At 38.7% G+C, this 15,984-nt stretch overlaps 1 protein-coding gene across 7 annotated transcripts in view; it reads right to left on the bottom strand.

Moving 5' to 3' along the window:
* SPTLC3 (serine palmitoyltransferase long chain base subunit 3) overlaps positions 1–15,984 on the bottom strand; it is a 170,985-nt gene that overhangs the window by 80,956 nt on the left and 74,045 nt on the right. For all 7 annotated transcript variants that reach the window (XM_055265997.2, XM_055265995.2, XM_055265992.2 and 4 more), the window contains 2 exons: positions 5,414–5,538; positions 3,043–3,136 (listed from right to left, as the gene is read on the bottom strand). In XM_055265997.2, coding sequence (XP_055121972.1) covers positions 3,043–3,136; positions 5,414–5,538 — 219 coding nt within the window. The remainder of the gene's footprint in view (positions 1–3,042; positions 3,137–5,413; positions 5,539–15,984) is intronic.

The following is a 15,984-nucleotide window of genomic DNA, read 5'->3' on the forward strand; positions in this document are numbered from 1 at the left end:
TGTTATAATTGCTATCATCATAGATTAGTTTTGTCTATTTTTGAATTGACTTCAAATGAACTCACACAGTATGTATACATGTCTGTGTCTGGTTTATTTTACTCAAAATAATTAAGATAATTTTTCCTGAGAGTCAGCCATGTTATGTGTAGCAGTAGCTTGTTGCTTTTTTTAATTGTGGAGTAGTGTTCTATTGTATAAATAAATAATAATAGTTTTTTTTACTATCCTGTTGGTAGACATTCGGGTTGTTTCCAGATTTTGGCTATTATGAATAAAGACGCTATGAACATTCTTGTACAAGCCTTTTAGTGGACACACACTTTCATTCCTCTTGGGTAAATATCTAGGTATAGAATTTCTGGGTCATAGTAAAGGAGTATGTTTAGTTTTATAAAACGTTGCCAAATAACTTTCCAAAGAAGTTGTGCCATTTTATACTCCACAGGCAATGGGTGAGCATTCTAGCGGTGGCTCCATATCCTTGCTAACATTTGGTATTTTCACCTTTTTAATTTTAGCTATTTTAGTGGGTGTGAGAAAGCGCCGTAGCCAAAGCCTATACTCTTAACCACTGCTTGATGTCATCATGGTCCTTTTCACTTTATACAGTAACTTGCATGCATATCTACCTTTCCTACTAGATTCCAGGCCCTCAGATAGCTAAGATATTCCTTATCACTTTTATAGTCCTTCAAAGGCCTAACATAGTGCCTGAATCAGAATAGATAATAAATGCTTAATAAATTTTGGCTTGGAACACATTCTCTGCCAACTTTCAATCAAGAGTGTAAAAGAGTAGAGAGAGGAAGAGTGAGGATAATTAATATGGCAGGTGTCTGGTGGTATATCCCAGGGCACACTGGCAAGGTCTGGGGGCAGCTTAGATTAAAGGAGTTTCAAAGAATAAGATTCTAGGTCTTATATCTCTCAGTATACATTATAATCATCTGCGGAACTCTGAAAAAAATGCAGATGTCTTGGCCCCAACCCAGTGGTCATCTTGGAGGATTTCTACCCTAAAAGCCTTAAGCTGGAGAATAGGGAATGCTTGGTCAATGATTAATCAAGCTTACGTTTAGTCTCCCAGTTGGTCATTTAAATATGTATGTATGCTTACCTATCTATCTATCTATATGACAGATATTTGGACTGAGTTGATCTGAGGTGGGCACAGTCATTGATCTTTTATGGATGTTCCCTAGATGCCACTATTGTGCAGCTAGCATTATGAGCACTGACGCAGTAGAATGGAGTGAAGAAACAAGGGGTTTACATTGATGATGATCATGTTGATCTGTTCCGAAGAGATAACAACCCGACTACGTCTCTCTCTGGAAGTGAGATTATCACGTTTAACCACATACATAGATGGAACTACAGTTGAATGACTGCCTAGCTATCCCCTTTATCCTTTGCCAAGTAGACAGAGCCTTTGATCAGCAATCATCTGTCATGCTGAAGAATCAAAGGGCACAACACACTTGTGCTAATACCAAAGGAATTCCTTGTAGTCTCTTAATAAGCTTACTTGGAGCCCTGAAAGACGTATACTCCAAACATGAATTCCCAACACTGCCAAAATGATTTGCGTCTAGATGTGACAATCCATGATATTTCAGGCAGAACTGAAAGAATTTAACTTGGCTTATCCAAGTCTAAAGCCGAAATTGAGTGTTTGATGCAAAATGGACAAATGAGGTCAGTGTATTTTGAATGACATTAAGCTAGATGTTATAGCCACCCTATAAGTCTGAGGGGGCCACAGTTTGGCTCTTCTGGAAGGTCTGGTCCTGAACTTCACTCTAAGTGTTCATCTTCACATAGCTACTGAAAGCGGCTCAGTAAGGCATAGCCAGACCTCACCCCACTCAGTGAGAGCCATAGATTTTTCATTGGAACAACTCTAAGAGTTAGACAAGGGGGTTCACTTGAGAATACTCCCATGCATTTTCTTTCCTCCCCCATGGGACAATTGTTCTTTGGTTTAAGATTGCTGCGAGGTGGGCAGAACAGAATTGAAACAATTCTTCCTCAGTTCTCCGTCAGCCTTCTTCTTGTCACTTCAAACTTTGTTACCTCCTTGTAGGATGGAGGGGAGAGCTAGGAAAGAGGAACAGGGAAAAATGAAGGGGAAGGGAAGGCAGGAGAGAAAGGTGGTAAGGAAGAAAGAGAAAACAAATTTTTGTGTGTACACGTGTGTGCATGTGTGTGAGTGCATGTGTATGCATGCACGTACACATGCACAGAAAGAAGGGAATTTTCCAACAACAATAACAAATTAGAATCAAAACCTTTCAACTAGGAGGATCCTTACCTATCACAGAGTTCGACACCTCATTTTACAGATGAGGAAAATGAATGCAAGAAAGATGAAAGCATTTATACAAAGTGACACAGTAAGTCAGGAACAGAGCTGGACGAGAGAACTCAGGTGTCCACCACCATCCACCTCCTTCAAAGTGTTTCTGATAATTTCCATGCTGCCTCATCAAGACCCTAAAAGAAGAAATAGCATTCTGCCTGCTCCTCACCACCCAACCACACAAACCAGAGCCTGAAAGGACATTTCAATGAAGTTGAATAGATGGTTTTGTTGGGTGAGGATCTGAGCATCTGTGGGTGGGCAAAGTGAAAGGAGGCATTCTTCTAAGGAATAGGCTCATTTTTTACCTGACCTTAACACAAAACTTAAGTCTTCAAACTTTCCCAAGGCAGAGCTGTAGAAAAGGAAGAGTAATAACACTTCTGATAATTAAATGGCAGTCCTAAGAAATCAATCATGTATTTAGAGGTCACATTGCAAAACCACTAACAGTGACATTAATGTGTTTGGGTTACACTTAACAATCTGGAGTTTAATGCATTTCAACCATTTGTTCCAGGTCACCAGAGGTTAACAAGCCAGGAGTGAATATAAACAAAATTGTGTTTCATGAGGCTATGTTGTCAGCTTGAAGAACAGAATAAAGCCTCATCAATAATCTTTACTTTCTTCTAGGAGCAAGCCAGTACATGTTGAGTAAATACATTGATACTCACTGTTGTGTTTGAAGATTCTTATGGTTGCACCTGAGAGTCGGGCCCCAAGCACAAGCGATGCGTGGTTTAACTCATCACTTAAAATGAGGCATCCCTGTGCAGAAAGCAAGCAAACAAAACACAAGCCAATAAATAAAACCAAGGAAAAACAACTTGTGGGGACAGGAAGACACTCTACAACCTATAACACAATTTCTAAAGCTCACTTTAATTTTAAAAGGCCAAGAGTTTAACCTGGTGTCTATATGGACAAAATCATGTATAGCAGTTAGCTGATGGAGATGGGAATTGTTTGAAGAGATTACATGTTCACTGCAACATTTGCATATAGTTTTCAGCAGAGAAGTTCATCCAAGATCTTTGTTAAGCACCAGGCAGAGCCTAAAGTGTTGATCTCTGACAGGAAGACTGGTAGATTTTTGGGTGGGTTATGAATTTGTAGGGGCACTTCCATGAGAGATTATTTGGAACAGTTTTAGTTAATCCCCCTGAAAGGCAAGGGTCTTTTGTGCAGGACAATTCAAGCTCTTACTTCTGATTCTTATTTTCCACTGTATTAACGTCCCATGTATGCAAAAACTTCACTGTTTTACAGTCAAGAACTTTGAATTTGGAAAAGTATGGATGGCAATTCAGTCTGAGGTATGTGGATAAAGTCAGCCTAACTTACTGCTTGTGAATTACTCTTTGTAAAATTATTATTCTTTTTAAACTAAACATTTCTAAATTGTAAAACTGCTTAAGCATACCAAAAATACAGGCAAATTATGGTGGACTTTTGTCTTTTGTGGTCTTCCAGAATCTTTGAATTCTCCATTATATCTCTGTAGTTTCACACACAGCATGTTTTGAGTTTTTTTGAGGCAAAAGCCACAAAAATTCCCATATATTTGTACTCTAGATATATGCATATTTGTAATTTTTCTGGTGGAACATTTAGGAGTTATTTATAAGCCTCCTACCTCACCTTTCCTAAGAACAGGACATTCTCCTATAAAAATCACAATTCAATGATCACATCCAAGAAGTTCAATGCTTTTACAATACTATCATTTGCTATACAGTTCAAATTTAAATTTCCCCAACTTTTCTAACGATGTCTTAAAGCTCTTTATAGACATTATTATTCGTTTGATGCAAAATCCAGTCTAAGACCATACACTGCATGTAGTTGTGATGAGACACATTTTCAAAGGCATAAATTTGATTAATGTACTTGCTTACTTGCAATGAACCAGCCAACTTCCCATTTTTTTCTGAGGAACAATTTCAAACACCAGCATGATTGTCATTATATGGTTCATTGCCATTTGGCACCTGCTTTCATCTCTGGTCTTTTCTTTGACCATCGTTCTATATTCTAGTTCCTCCAAACCTATGTATTTTACACATGCTGTTCCCTCTTCATGTCCTAAATAATTCAACTTATTTATCTGTTAAAATTCTGTTCTCCTCTCACCATTTTTGCACAGACATTGCAGACTTTCTCAGGAAGGGTTTTGGGCAGCTCTTTGTCCTTCCTCGTATATGGGCATGCCTTTTCTGTGGTATTTGTCCTATTTTATTCAGTATATTGTTTCCCCCATTAGACTCTAAACTACATAAATTTAAAATACATAGGTCTTGTTCATCTTTCTATGTCTTGTATCTTCCCTTATATGAGGACATAGTAGATTCTCAATAATTGGTTTATCGAATGAAAAAATAAATGAGTAATGTAGGACAAATATTTTGTCCAAATAAATGCTTAATACATATCAGCTCTGAGAAGTTGCAGATGGGAACTCAGGAGCCCAAAATTATGATTGCTTTGTTAAACTGTCATTGAAGATGAATTCTGACCCATGTCTAGGGCTGCAATTATATAATCAGCAATATCATGATAAGATTTGCTGGACTAAGCTGGCATGCTTATTAAAAAATACCAATATCCAATCAGTTTCTCCTAAGAAAAGAACCTTCTCAGCCATACTTCTTTTTTTTTTTTTTTTTTTTTTTTTTTTTTTTGAGACAGAGTCTCACTCTGTCACCAGGCTAGGGTGCAGTGGCCTGATCTCGGCTCATTGCAATCTCTACTTCCTGGGTTCAAGCAATTCTCCTGCCTCAGCCTCCCGAGTAGCTGGGACTACAGGTGCGTGCCACCACGCCCAGCTAACTTTTTTATTTTTAGTAGAGACGGAGTTTCACCATGTTGGCCAGGATGGTCTAGATCTCTTGACCTCATGATCAGCCCACCTCGGCCTCCCAAAGTGCTAGGATTACAGGCGTGAACCACTGTGCCCATCTCAGCCATACCTCTAACAAGGACCTACTCAGAGTTACAGTTCTTAGGAGTAATACAGTAGAAGACAATTATGTTAACAATTCTCACCTTTCCAACTAATGCCGGGATATTCATTGAGTTAGTTGCGAATCCCATCCCAAAGACCATAGCTGCTTCCACATTCAGGAACTTAGCCACAAGGTCCTCCAACTCCTTGTGCTTATCTAAGGTGCCTGCACATAAAATTACATGAGGAGTGAGCCTTCTCTTTTCAACAAGGCCGATTGAAAACTCAAATTCCAGTACATACACATCGCCAAAAGACCTATACAAGAGTGCTTGTAGCAGGAAGATTTGCCATTGTCCTAATCTAGAAACAGCCCAAATATTCAACTATTGTAGAATGGAAAAATACAATATGGGGTATTTATATAGTGGAATTCAATACAGCAATGGGAAGGAATGAACTGCTGCTCCACACAACATTGTGGATAAATCTCACAGATCTGTTGTTGAGTGAAAGAAGTCAGACATCTAAAAAAGTACAGGCTGTATGATTTCGTTTACATAAAATATGCAAACAGACTAAACAAATCCACGGTGTTAGAAGTCAGGATAGTAGTTACTTTTGTTAGGAGCATGAAGACGGTTTTTAGATTCTCTGAATCTTCTATTTCTGCGTTTGTTACATAGGTGCGTTTGCTTTGTGGAGATCCATTGAGCTGTATACTTACGACTGGTGCACTTTTCACCATGCCATCAATGAAATATAATTTACCAAAAAACCCACAATTCTTCTCTCTTTTTACTCTACATCTCACAAGTAATTAATTAAATTATAACCCCATCAGAGTTTCCCCACACCTAAATGCAAAACAGATCCCATGATTTCCATAGATACCAATGAAACTAGTTATAATGTATTGAACCTTTGGAATGTACTAGATACTGTGTTAAGCTCACTATTTAGGTTCTCTCATTTAATCTTAGAAGCCCAGTAATGCAGGTATTTTTACTTCACAGATAAGAAAACTGAGGCTTAAGAGGTCACCGATAAAAAGCAACAGAGATAATCTAGTTTAACTCCAAAGTTTAGTTTTTACCTCTTTACAATCTCTTACATGCTTGCCCTTTGATCCCTTCTTAAACATAATCCCCTCATGCTTTGCTACAGCAAATGTTGATGCTCCCCATATTTTCTGTTTGCTATCACTTGAACTCTTAGGTCTGCACAGTCCAATATGGTAGCCACCAGCTACATGTGGTTAGTGCAACTGAGAAACTGAATTTCAAATTTTATTTTATTTTAAGGTATTTAAAATGTAAAGCTAAAGCATAGTAAACTGCATTTCACCAATTGCAAATTTATTTTTTGATAGCATTATATTTCATATTAATTATTGGAAATTTAATGTCTTTATGAAGATGTGCTGTAAGTGTAAAATATGTACCATTTTCTGAAGCCATAGTATGATGACAAAAAGAATGTAAAATAGCACATTGATTTTTTTTTTTTTTTTTGAGGTAGAGTCTCACTCTGTCATCCAGGCTGGAGTGCAGTGGTGTGATCTCGACTCACTGCAACCTCGGCCTCCCGGGTTCAATCAATTCTCCTGCCTCAGCCTCCCGAGTAGCTGGGACTACAGGTGAATGCCCCCATGCCCGGCTAATTTTTTGTATTTTAGTAGAGACGAGTTTTCACCATGTTGCGCAGGCTGGTCTTGAACTCCTGAGCTCAGTCAATCCACCTGCCTTGGCCTCCCAAAGTGCTGGGATTACAGGCGTGAGCCACTGCACCTGGCCTGATATTTTTTTTATAGCGATTACACATTTAAATGGCAATAGTCTGCATATACTGTGTTAAAGAAAATATATAATTAAATTGATTTTGCCTGTTTTATTACTTATTAAATATGGCTATTAGAAAATTTAAAATTACACATGCATCTTGCCTCATGTTTTTATTGAGCAGTGCTTTCTAAATGATCTAACAGAACAGATAAATGTACAAGTGGAGAGATGCTGTAATTTGCACACATAGAACGTAGGAGCTGTTGCTCAGATTTAAGTTAGAGAAGTGTTGTTAGCATGTTTAGGGCCGCTATAAACATACTTTCTTCTGCCTAAGGATCAACATAGTTTACTATACAGAGTATGATATAAGAAGTTATTTAAATTGGTAAATTAATTTTCTTACTGTGCTACAATGGTAAGAAGGTATTGAGTGGTCAGTTCTAAGATTTATATTGCATTTCATGTTGAAGAGGCACTTGGTGATCTTTGCTCTTCATGAGAGGTCACACTGAGGGGCCTTGCTTTTCAAAGCTAGAATTTGTTTATCCCCAAAGTTATTAGAAGGCATAGTAAAACAAGTGTTCTAGGCCAGGCGTGGTGGCCCATGCCTGTAATCCCAGCACTTTGGGAGACTGAGGTGGGCGGATTACCTAAGGTCGGGAGTTCAAGACCAGCCTTGACAACATGGTGAAACTCCATCTCTACTAAAAATACAAAAAAAAAAAAAAAAAAAAAATAGCCAGGTGCAGTGGTGCATGCCTATAATCCCAGCTACCTGGGAGGCTGAGGCAGGAGAATTGCTTGAACTCAGGAGGCAGAGGTTGCGGTGAGCCGAGATTGTGCCACTGCACTCCACCCTGGGTGACAGCGCGAGACTTCGTCTTAAAAACAAAGGCCAGGCACGGTGGCTCAAGCCTGTAATCCCAGCACTTTGGGAGGCCAAGGCAGGCAGATCACGAGGTCAGGAGATCGAGACCATCCTGGCTAACACGGTGAAACTAAAAATACGAAAAATTAGCTGGGCGTGGTGGCGGGCGCCTGTAGTCCCAGCTACTCGGGAGGCTGAGGCAGGAGGATGATGTGAACCTGGGAGGCGGAGCTTGCAGTGAGCTGAGATTGTGCCACTGCACTCCAGCCTGGGTGACAGAGCAAGACTCTATCTCAAAAAACAGAAAAACAAAAACAAACAACAACAACAACAACAAAAAACAAGTGTTCTAGTAGTCAATCTGACTCAAGATTTGGTGCAATGTTAAAAGTTTACATTGTAATTTCAAACTTTGTATTATCAAAGATATATTATGGAACAGAAAGAGAAACTAATATTTGGGAATAAAACATGGGCATATCATTTGCCAGATATGCGTTTACCTAAAAGAGGCTTCTTCCCAATTGGAATGGTTCCAAGAACAGATAGTGAAGAGGCCAACAGCCTGGGCATGAGAAGACTAGGTTCTGGCTTTAGCTCTTCCATTACCAGCTGTGTGAAATCTGGCTACCTTTCCTGAAAGTTTGCAGAGGGATTGAGAAAAATGCCATTTTAGGCTTTCCTGATGTTGTATGTACTGTTTCCTCCACATAAAACCATTTTTTGCCCTTCATCTTTTCTCTCATGCCTTTCTCAGCTTCCCCAGGGAGAACTGGTCATTTTTCTCTTCCGAGATTGAATAACATTTATCATATGATAATTATAGCACTTATTAAGTTGAACTGAGAATGTTCCCAGGGCAATCTTCTCTAGTACAGAAAGAGTTCTTGGGGTGCAGATACTGTGTGTGAGATCCCATGACTTCCATAGATACTGACAATAGTATCATAGATGGCCATAGTATCAGACAGTCTATGATGGTGTCATAGATGTTTGTCTTGGCAACCACAGTGTCTAGCACAGTGCTGACACATAGTAGGTACTTGTAGAGTTATATGGGGTCTTTTGATGAATAATGAAGACAGGGCTGAGCTTAGAGTAGGAGATGGCACAGGGAAGAAGATCAAAAGGCCATTAAATGCCAAGGCAACAAGGTGACTAGCTGGTGAATACCAGCTTGAAGACACTGATTCCTAGAGAAGCCTTCTAGTAAAGACACAGGGTGCCCACGCTTTGCCAACTTGATATATTTCCCCTTTCCTGCCCAGAGGGTCAGGTGACAACTGGCCCAGTCGCCCAGAAGGGCATGAGCAGAAGTTCATGATGCATCTCCATGTGTCTTTCTCTACCCTTAATCTTTCCAAAACCTGCTATCTCAGGAGTGTATCTCCAACAGTTGCATCACTAAAAGTTGTTAGGATGATATGGGATGTGTTGTCACGCAATAAAACAGCCAGCCAACTCATGAGAAGTGGGTACGTCTAAGACCATTCTGAGAAATTGCTCCCTACAAGATCCTTTCCATTAGACCTGGCTTAAAGACATGGAGGAGGCTAGGCACAGTGACTCATGCCTGTAATCCCAGCACTTTGGGAGGCTGAGGCAGGAGGATTACTTGAAGTCAGGAGTCTGAAACCAGCCTGGCCAATAGAGTGAGAACCCTATCTCTAAAAAATAAATAAAAAGTAGAGTAGCTGGGCATGGTGGTATGCACCTATAGTCCTAGCTATTTGGGAGGCTGAGGTGAGAGGATTGAGCTTAGGAGGTTAAGGCTGAAGTGAGCTGTGATCACAACACTGCATGCCAGCCTGGGTGACAAAGCAAGATCTCATTAGAAAAGAAAAAGAAAAGAAAGAAAAAAGGGAAAAAGAAAACAAGGGAAGAGAGAGGAAAAAGGAAATGCAGGTGTCCATCTGAGGTCTGAGGTCCCCAGACACAGTCCTTTTTCAGGATTTCCAGTGGGCACATGGTTAGGAAAGTGATTTTTAGCCCCTAGATGCAAGACCAATTTCTATGACCAGATGTCTCACAGCTGAGTTACAAGTTAAGAGCGGTTTTGCATCTAGGGGCTTACCTTCATTTATATAGAAAACAATAATCCCCAAACTCCATTACCATGGAATTTCTCTGTTTAGTGTTCATAGCTCAGATTTTATTAACAAACCTGAAAGATTCCTAGGATGGCTGAGGATCTTTCACCACTTCTACTTCAGGAAGCCATGCCTTTGAAAGTTAGATTGGACTAGTCTAGGGTGAGGTGGGTTTTTAAAGGAATAGTGAAAAATCTTCCTTTTAATCAAGGGCAGCTTTTCTCTTCCTGCTCTTCATATTCAAAAAATAAAAATGTAGGAAGAGCTTGGGGAATTAAGTAGTCACTAGAAGCTTTGCTTTCTACAAACATTAATTCAGGCCATACCCTGATTGAGTAAAAGTGTCAACTTGCAGTTGGTGGTCCAAGTACTTAGGTAATTCTAGAAATCAAGTACAACATTTTGTCTTTGGTAAATAAATATTGGCATTTTTAACTCCTAAGAAAGCATAGTTATAATGCTAGCTGAAGGCATAAATAAATCCACAATTTTTTTTTTTCTGTTTCCCTATGACATTTTAGTCTCTGGAAGTCAATAACAGCCATAGATTGGCTATTGACAATGGATCTCCGAATTGCTATGTTATGCATATAATGAATCTTATTTTTGTCCTGGTGGTCCATTTATCCAGTGTTATATTCAAAACCTGCCTTATGAATAAAGTAATAAACACAAACTGGAAGTATCCTCTTGTCAGCTCTCTAAGTGGTCTTTTCATGTGCCAAGTGCCACATTTGCTGCCATCAGTCAAATCAAAAATTAGATTCAAGATAAAGTATCGATATTCTATCTATGGACTATATGCATGTCTACTGAATTTTTATTGATACTGACTGGCTCGTACTCTTTAGTCAGAGATTACTGGCCTACATATTGACATTGGTTAATAACAAAGAGTGTGGGTGTTATTAACAAGCCTGTTTCACAACTACCAATTCTTCTTTTGTAGCCCACGTGAAGACCTATTTTCCAAATTGTAACTGTAGCCACTTTTGGTCCAGAATGTCCTGTTCATAAACTGTTCCTTAGACCTGGCCTAAGAGCAGGTGGTTTATTATGGGGACCTGCCAGCTGTTCCATCTTGCCATTCACACTGTGGGTCAGAGCTATGAGTTCCCATCTGTGCCACTTTGCTTGAACTGGTAATTCTTGCATTAAAGCCAGCATTCACATTCTGCTTAAAGAATTCCATCTTGGAGTTATGCTTCAAAAGCATTTGGGGTACTCTGCTGTCCTCTTTGATCCACTTCCGTCCAGTCTAATGGAGGTTATGGAGCAATATTGCTTCTCGAGTGACTTTTTCTGGCCAACGTTCCGAGATAGTCTAGAGGAAGCCAGATGTAGTATCTGAAATGGGTCTAGGTCATACAGTTATGCTGAGCATAGGCCACTGCTGCTGGGTTAAGGACCCTCCATCATGGTGAAGTCTGGAAAAATGGTGGAAATAACTTTCAACTGCCCGCTTACTCAGGCCTTCATTTTAAACAAACCACAAATCAACCTGCTTTTTGGCAGGTTGAAGCATCAGCAAATATTAGATCAGATGTAAATAAAAACCTTAAGTGGGGCACAGGTATATAATTATGATGGTCCTTCACATCAAATAATTATGATGAGAGAAGATTTTCTAAGTAGACAGAATAATAACTTCTCTCTCATCCCCTGGTCTCAATTTTCTTTCCGTAAAGTTTTATTTATTTTTCTAAATAATGTGTAATGAGTGTTCACCAATGTGCCATGATTGCTTAATTTAATCCTCATACTCTATATCCTCTCTAATCCTCACACCTACACATATTCTATAAAGTAGGCAACTGTATCCTTATTTAACTAGTGAGGAAACAGGTATCAACGTGATGCTACTTAAAGGAGACAGAACTGATAAATGCAGACCATCTGCTTAACAATGTGCCAGCCTAATAGACAGAAATATTTTGAGCCTTATCTCAATTGTCATCCAAGTTTTTGAGTTTGGTACTATTATTATCTTCATTTTATAGATGAGGAAAAAAAAACCTTGAGAGTTTAGTTTACCCTCAAGACCCCTTGGAGGTTCCAAGGTCACACAGTTAGTAAGTTTAGAGCCAAGATTCAAATTAGCATGTCTGACTCCAGAGGTGAAACACTTCATCACAATTCCATGGCTTTTTCCAAAGCAGGAAATTTTGGCAGCTGTTAGCCCAAGGGTTGCTAAGCATCTGTATGTTCTTAAATATATAAAGCTTTGTTGTTATAAACATCATAGGACAATTTTTTGAAATATTAATGTATGTACGTTCTCCTTAAAAACTTTTTATTCCCCTCCTTCCATGTTTAGTAAGTAACCAGGTTGGGTTTAGTCTTTTGTTCGTAGAGAGGTTCATGATACAGGGTCCAAAGCAGGAATTATTTCCTTCCAGTCTTTATAGAAGCTTACACAAATTGAAGGGATTCCATTAGGAGTACTCAAAGGAGAGGGCTCAAGGTATGTGAAGCAGAGGGTAAAGAGGATTTGATCAAGACTGGGGTCAATCGATCCATTCGTATCTCTTGATGGTAGCTACCTGGGGACAGTTGCAAGTTGCGTGAACATGGCTGGAATGCTAGATACCGGAGTCTCTGTCCTCACCACAGACTCCTCAGCCTCCAACACAGGACAGAGACACTAGGTTGCTGGACCACAGGGCTTATATTTAAACAGTGGGCCAACAGTGTTGACCAGTGTGGTTGTGGGACCAAGGACCAGGAGACAGCCCTGATGTTGGGAGCTGCATAATAATCTAAAAGCTTTGCTCCATCTTGAAGAATGGGAGCCTCAATATGGACTAAAAATAGAAATCCAGATTGGGAATTGGGGCCAACATTAACTTGGTAATAAAAAAAGGAACTTGAATAATTCTTGCACTCTTGAGTTTGTGATACACATGGCCTTTCCATTCATTAACTATGTGACCTTGGGAAAGTTATTGAGACTTTCTGGACTTTGGCATGCGCTTTCGTAAAAGTAAGTTAGACTAAACTCTAGGGACCTTGCTGAACCTCAGTTCTGTGATTTCATTACTCCTTCTGTATTTTACTTTGACTAAATGGCAGAGAATTAAGTCTGGAAGTAGTATATTATAAGAGGAAAGGCTCTATATTGTACCTTTGATGAAGATTAATACATAGGCCCCTATGTGGTCTTTTAGTTCTAGCTCTTCATTAGAAGAGTTTATTCTACTCCTTCTGGGCTCACTAAAATAGACTCAAATTATATAGGGGCTCCAGGCTGGTGAATAGTTCAGAGGAATATACACATCTTTACCCTGAAGGATGATAATAGAAACATAAAATAGGTAGATGAAAAATAGGGAAAGTCTGGATAAACTCCTGGACCCTGCTACTTAAATCTTTTCAACCCTGGGCTACTTAACACTAGGTGAAAAGTCAGGTCACATATTTAGGTTATGTCTTGTCTATGAGAAGAAACACAGGTGTCAAGATGGTCAGAAATGACTTCCATTGTACTACCAGATCTAACTGTTTTGCATTATCAGGAAGAGTACAGAATAAGTGGATTGGTATTACATTTCTGTCACATGGTTCTTTTGCCACCCTCAATGCTCCTCTTCCCAAAGATAATCACCTGGATATGAGAAATTAGGGGCAGACATTGATGATGTCCTTGGTCTTCTTCAAGTTGATATCACTGGCCTTAAAAGTTATACACAGGTGCCAATGTCAATGAAGTTTGTATTCTTTATGTACTCAGGTGCCGATGTCAATGAAGTTTGTATTCTTAATATATTTGGCTCTAATGAGAGACTTTTAGTCTAAAGGAAGGAGCTTGGTGTTTGGCTGATGTGAACTGAGATTTGGAAATGTGGCTCACTGCTATTAATCTGGAGGATTTATTTTCTCCAAATCATTGTGATGTCAAGTACTTATCTAGATCAGCAAACTTTTGATAGAGATCTAGAGAATAAATGGTTTGGGCTTTGCAGGCCATGTGGTTGTTGCTGCAACTATTCAACTCTGCTATTGTAAAGTGAAAGCAGTCATAGGCAATACACAAAATAATGGGTGTGGCTGTGATCCAACAAAGCTTTATGGACACTGAAATTTGAACTTCATATAATATTCATGTGTCATAAAGTCTTATTCTTATTTTTATTATTCCAATGATTTAAAACTGTACAAAAACAGGGGGCAGCTGTATTGGTTTAGTGACCTCTGATCTTGATGGTTTCCCGTTTTTGCTATGAGCAGTATGGGGCAGTACAAATGGCTCTCCAGCGGGCCTCAAGAGAACTGATGTCTAGTCTTCTCAACCTACAGACTGTGGAAACATTGATTGGCAAGTCATTAAAAATCTCTGGGGCTTCATGTGTCTCATCTTATGGTATTTATGTGGGAAGGTGGAAGGTGGTAGATCTACAAATTCTGAACTTCTATGAGTTTCAACATTGTTTGATCATCCCAGATATCACTTTGCTGGCAAGTATTATACTTATGTAAAATTACTGTCATATCTTGTTGAATTGTGCTTGGCTTTGTCAAACCTATAGGACTAAATTCTGCACTTGCAGAAATATGCCTGCTAGTTGAAATTGAGCTGTGCTATAATTTCTATCATCGTCAGGAGAAGGGCAATTACGTTGTCAGAACTCTACTAGGTCTCAGGAAATTGCCAAAAGGCTTTAAGAAACGAAGATACGCTTTCATTTTTCTCCTCCCAAACAATTCCTCCGAGAGTCCCATTCTCCTGAAACATACTCTTAAAAGAAAATTAAGAGGCTTGAGAGAAATGCAATAAAATCTCATTAATCGGAATCTGTAATAATTTGGTTTGAGAGGAATTGGCACTATTCATGAAGAAAGGTTTTGCGGTGCCTATTAACTAATTGGAGCGGGGATGTTCATTGCTAATTTAATCAAATTCACTTCTTGAAAATGTGTTTCTTAAATTGATTTACATGAAAATATGTTAATTAAAATTTCTTTTTAAAAGAAAGTTAAGATCTCTACTTGGTAGCTATTTTTTAGAAACTGCTCATTCTTAAGGCAACTTAAAAGGCCACAAGAATATATTTATTTAAAATATACTTTAGGCATATTGCATATTTAGGCTGGTCCCTTCTTCAAAAGCTCAGGTTAATAAAACTACGTTTCTTAGACCTAGCTACAAATTTTTGAGAAAGAAACACAGGAAGAGCCTTGATAATTTAAATTAAATGATAGCAGATAATTTGTTAGGAAGATAAATGGTTGGGAGGAAGGCTTTACAAATTCTCTAATGATTAAGAACAATATGCTGGACATCTTATAGTTCATAACCTATAGTTCAGCAATGTATAGCCAATTATTAACCAATGTTATTTCTGTATATCAGTGACAATTGCCATCAGGTAAGTTTGCACCACTCCTTGTTCCTCTTTGCCTTTAAAAACCTGCTTGTGGCAAAGGCTGGAGGGAGCACTTCCCAAGGCAACTTGGAAATGTGTCCTGGGAGGCTGTCCTCAACTTCGGCCCAAATAAACTCTCTATATTAATTTTGCTTCAGTTTCTTTCTTTAGGTCGACAGGAGGAACTAGGATTTGAGTTCAAGCAACTTAATCCCAGAGCTTTTGTTCTTGACCATGGTTCTAAAGAACTTCATTATAATTTCAAACGACTAAATAATATTATGCTAAACAGATCCACCAAATATATTAAATCAATTTCTGAGTGTTAGAAACATACTTGTTTCCCTAATTTTATCACTATTAGTCTCACTGCAATTATTATTCTTGGACATACTTATTTAAATACTTTATTCAAGTTTAAATACTTATTCATTTTTTAAAGACAAAATTGCTCAAAATAGAGTTACAAAGTTAAATGGCTGCTTTTGATACCTTTTCAAATTGCTCTCTAATTTACTCTATCAATGGTATATGAGAGTGCTCTTTTCTTTACTCCTTTGAAAC

Source organism: Symphalangus syndactylus, chromosome 24, assembly GCF_028878055.3.
Source record: "Symphalangus syndactylus isolate Jambi chromosome 24, NHGRI_mSymSyn1-v2.1_pri, whole genome shotgun sequence".
Lineage (NCBI taxonomy): Eukaryota > Metazoa > Chordata > Mammalia > Primates > Hylobatidae > Symphalangus > Symphalangus syndactylus.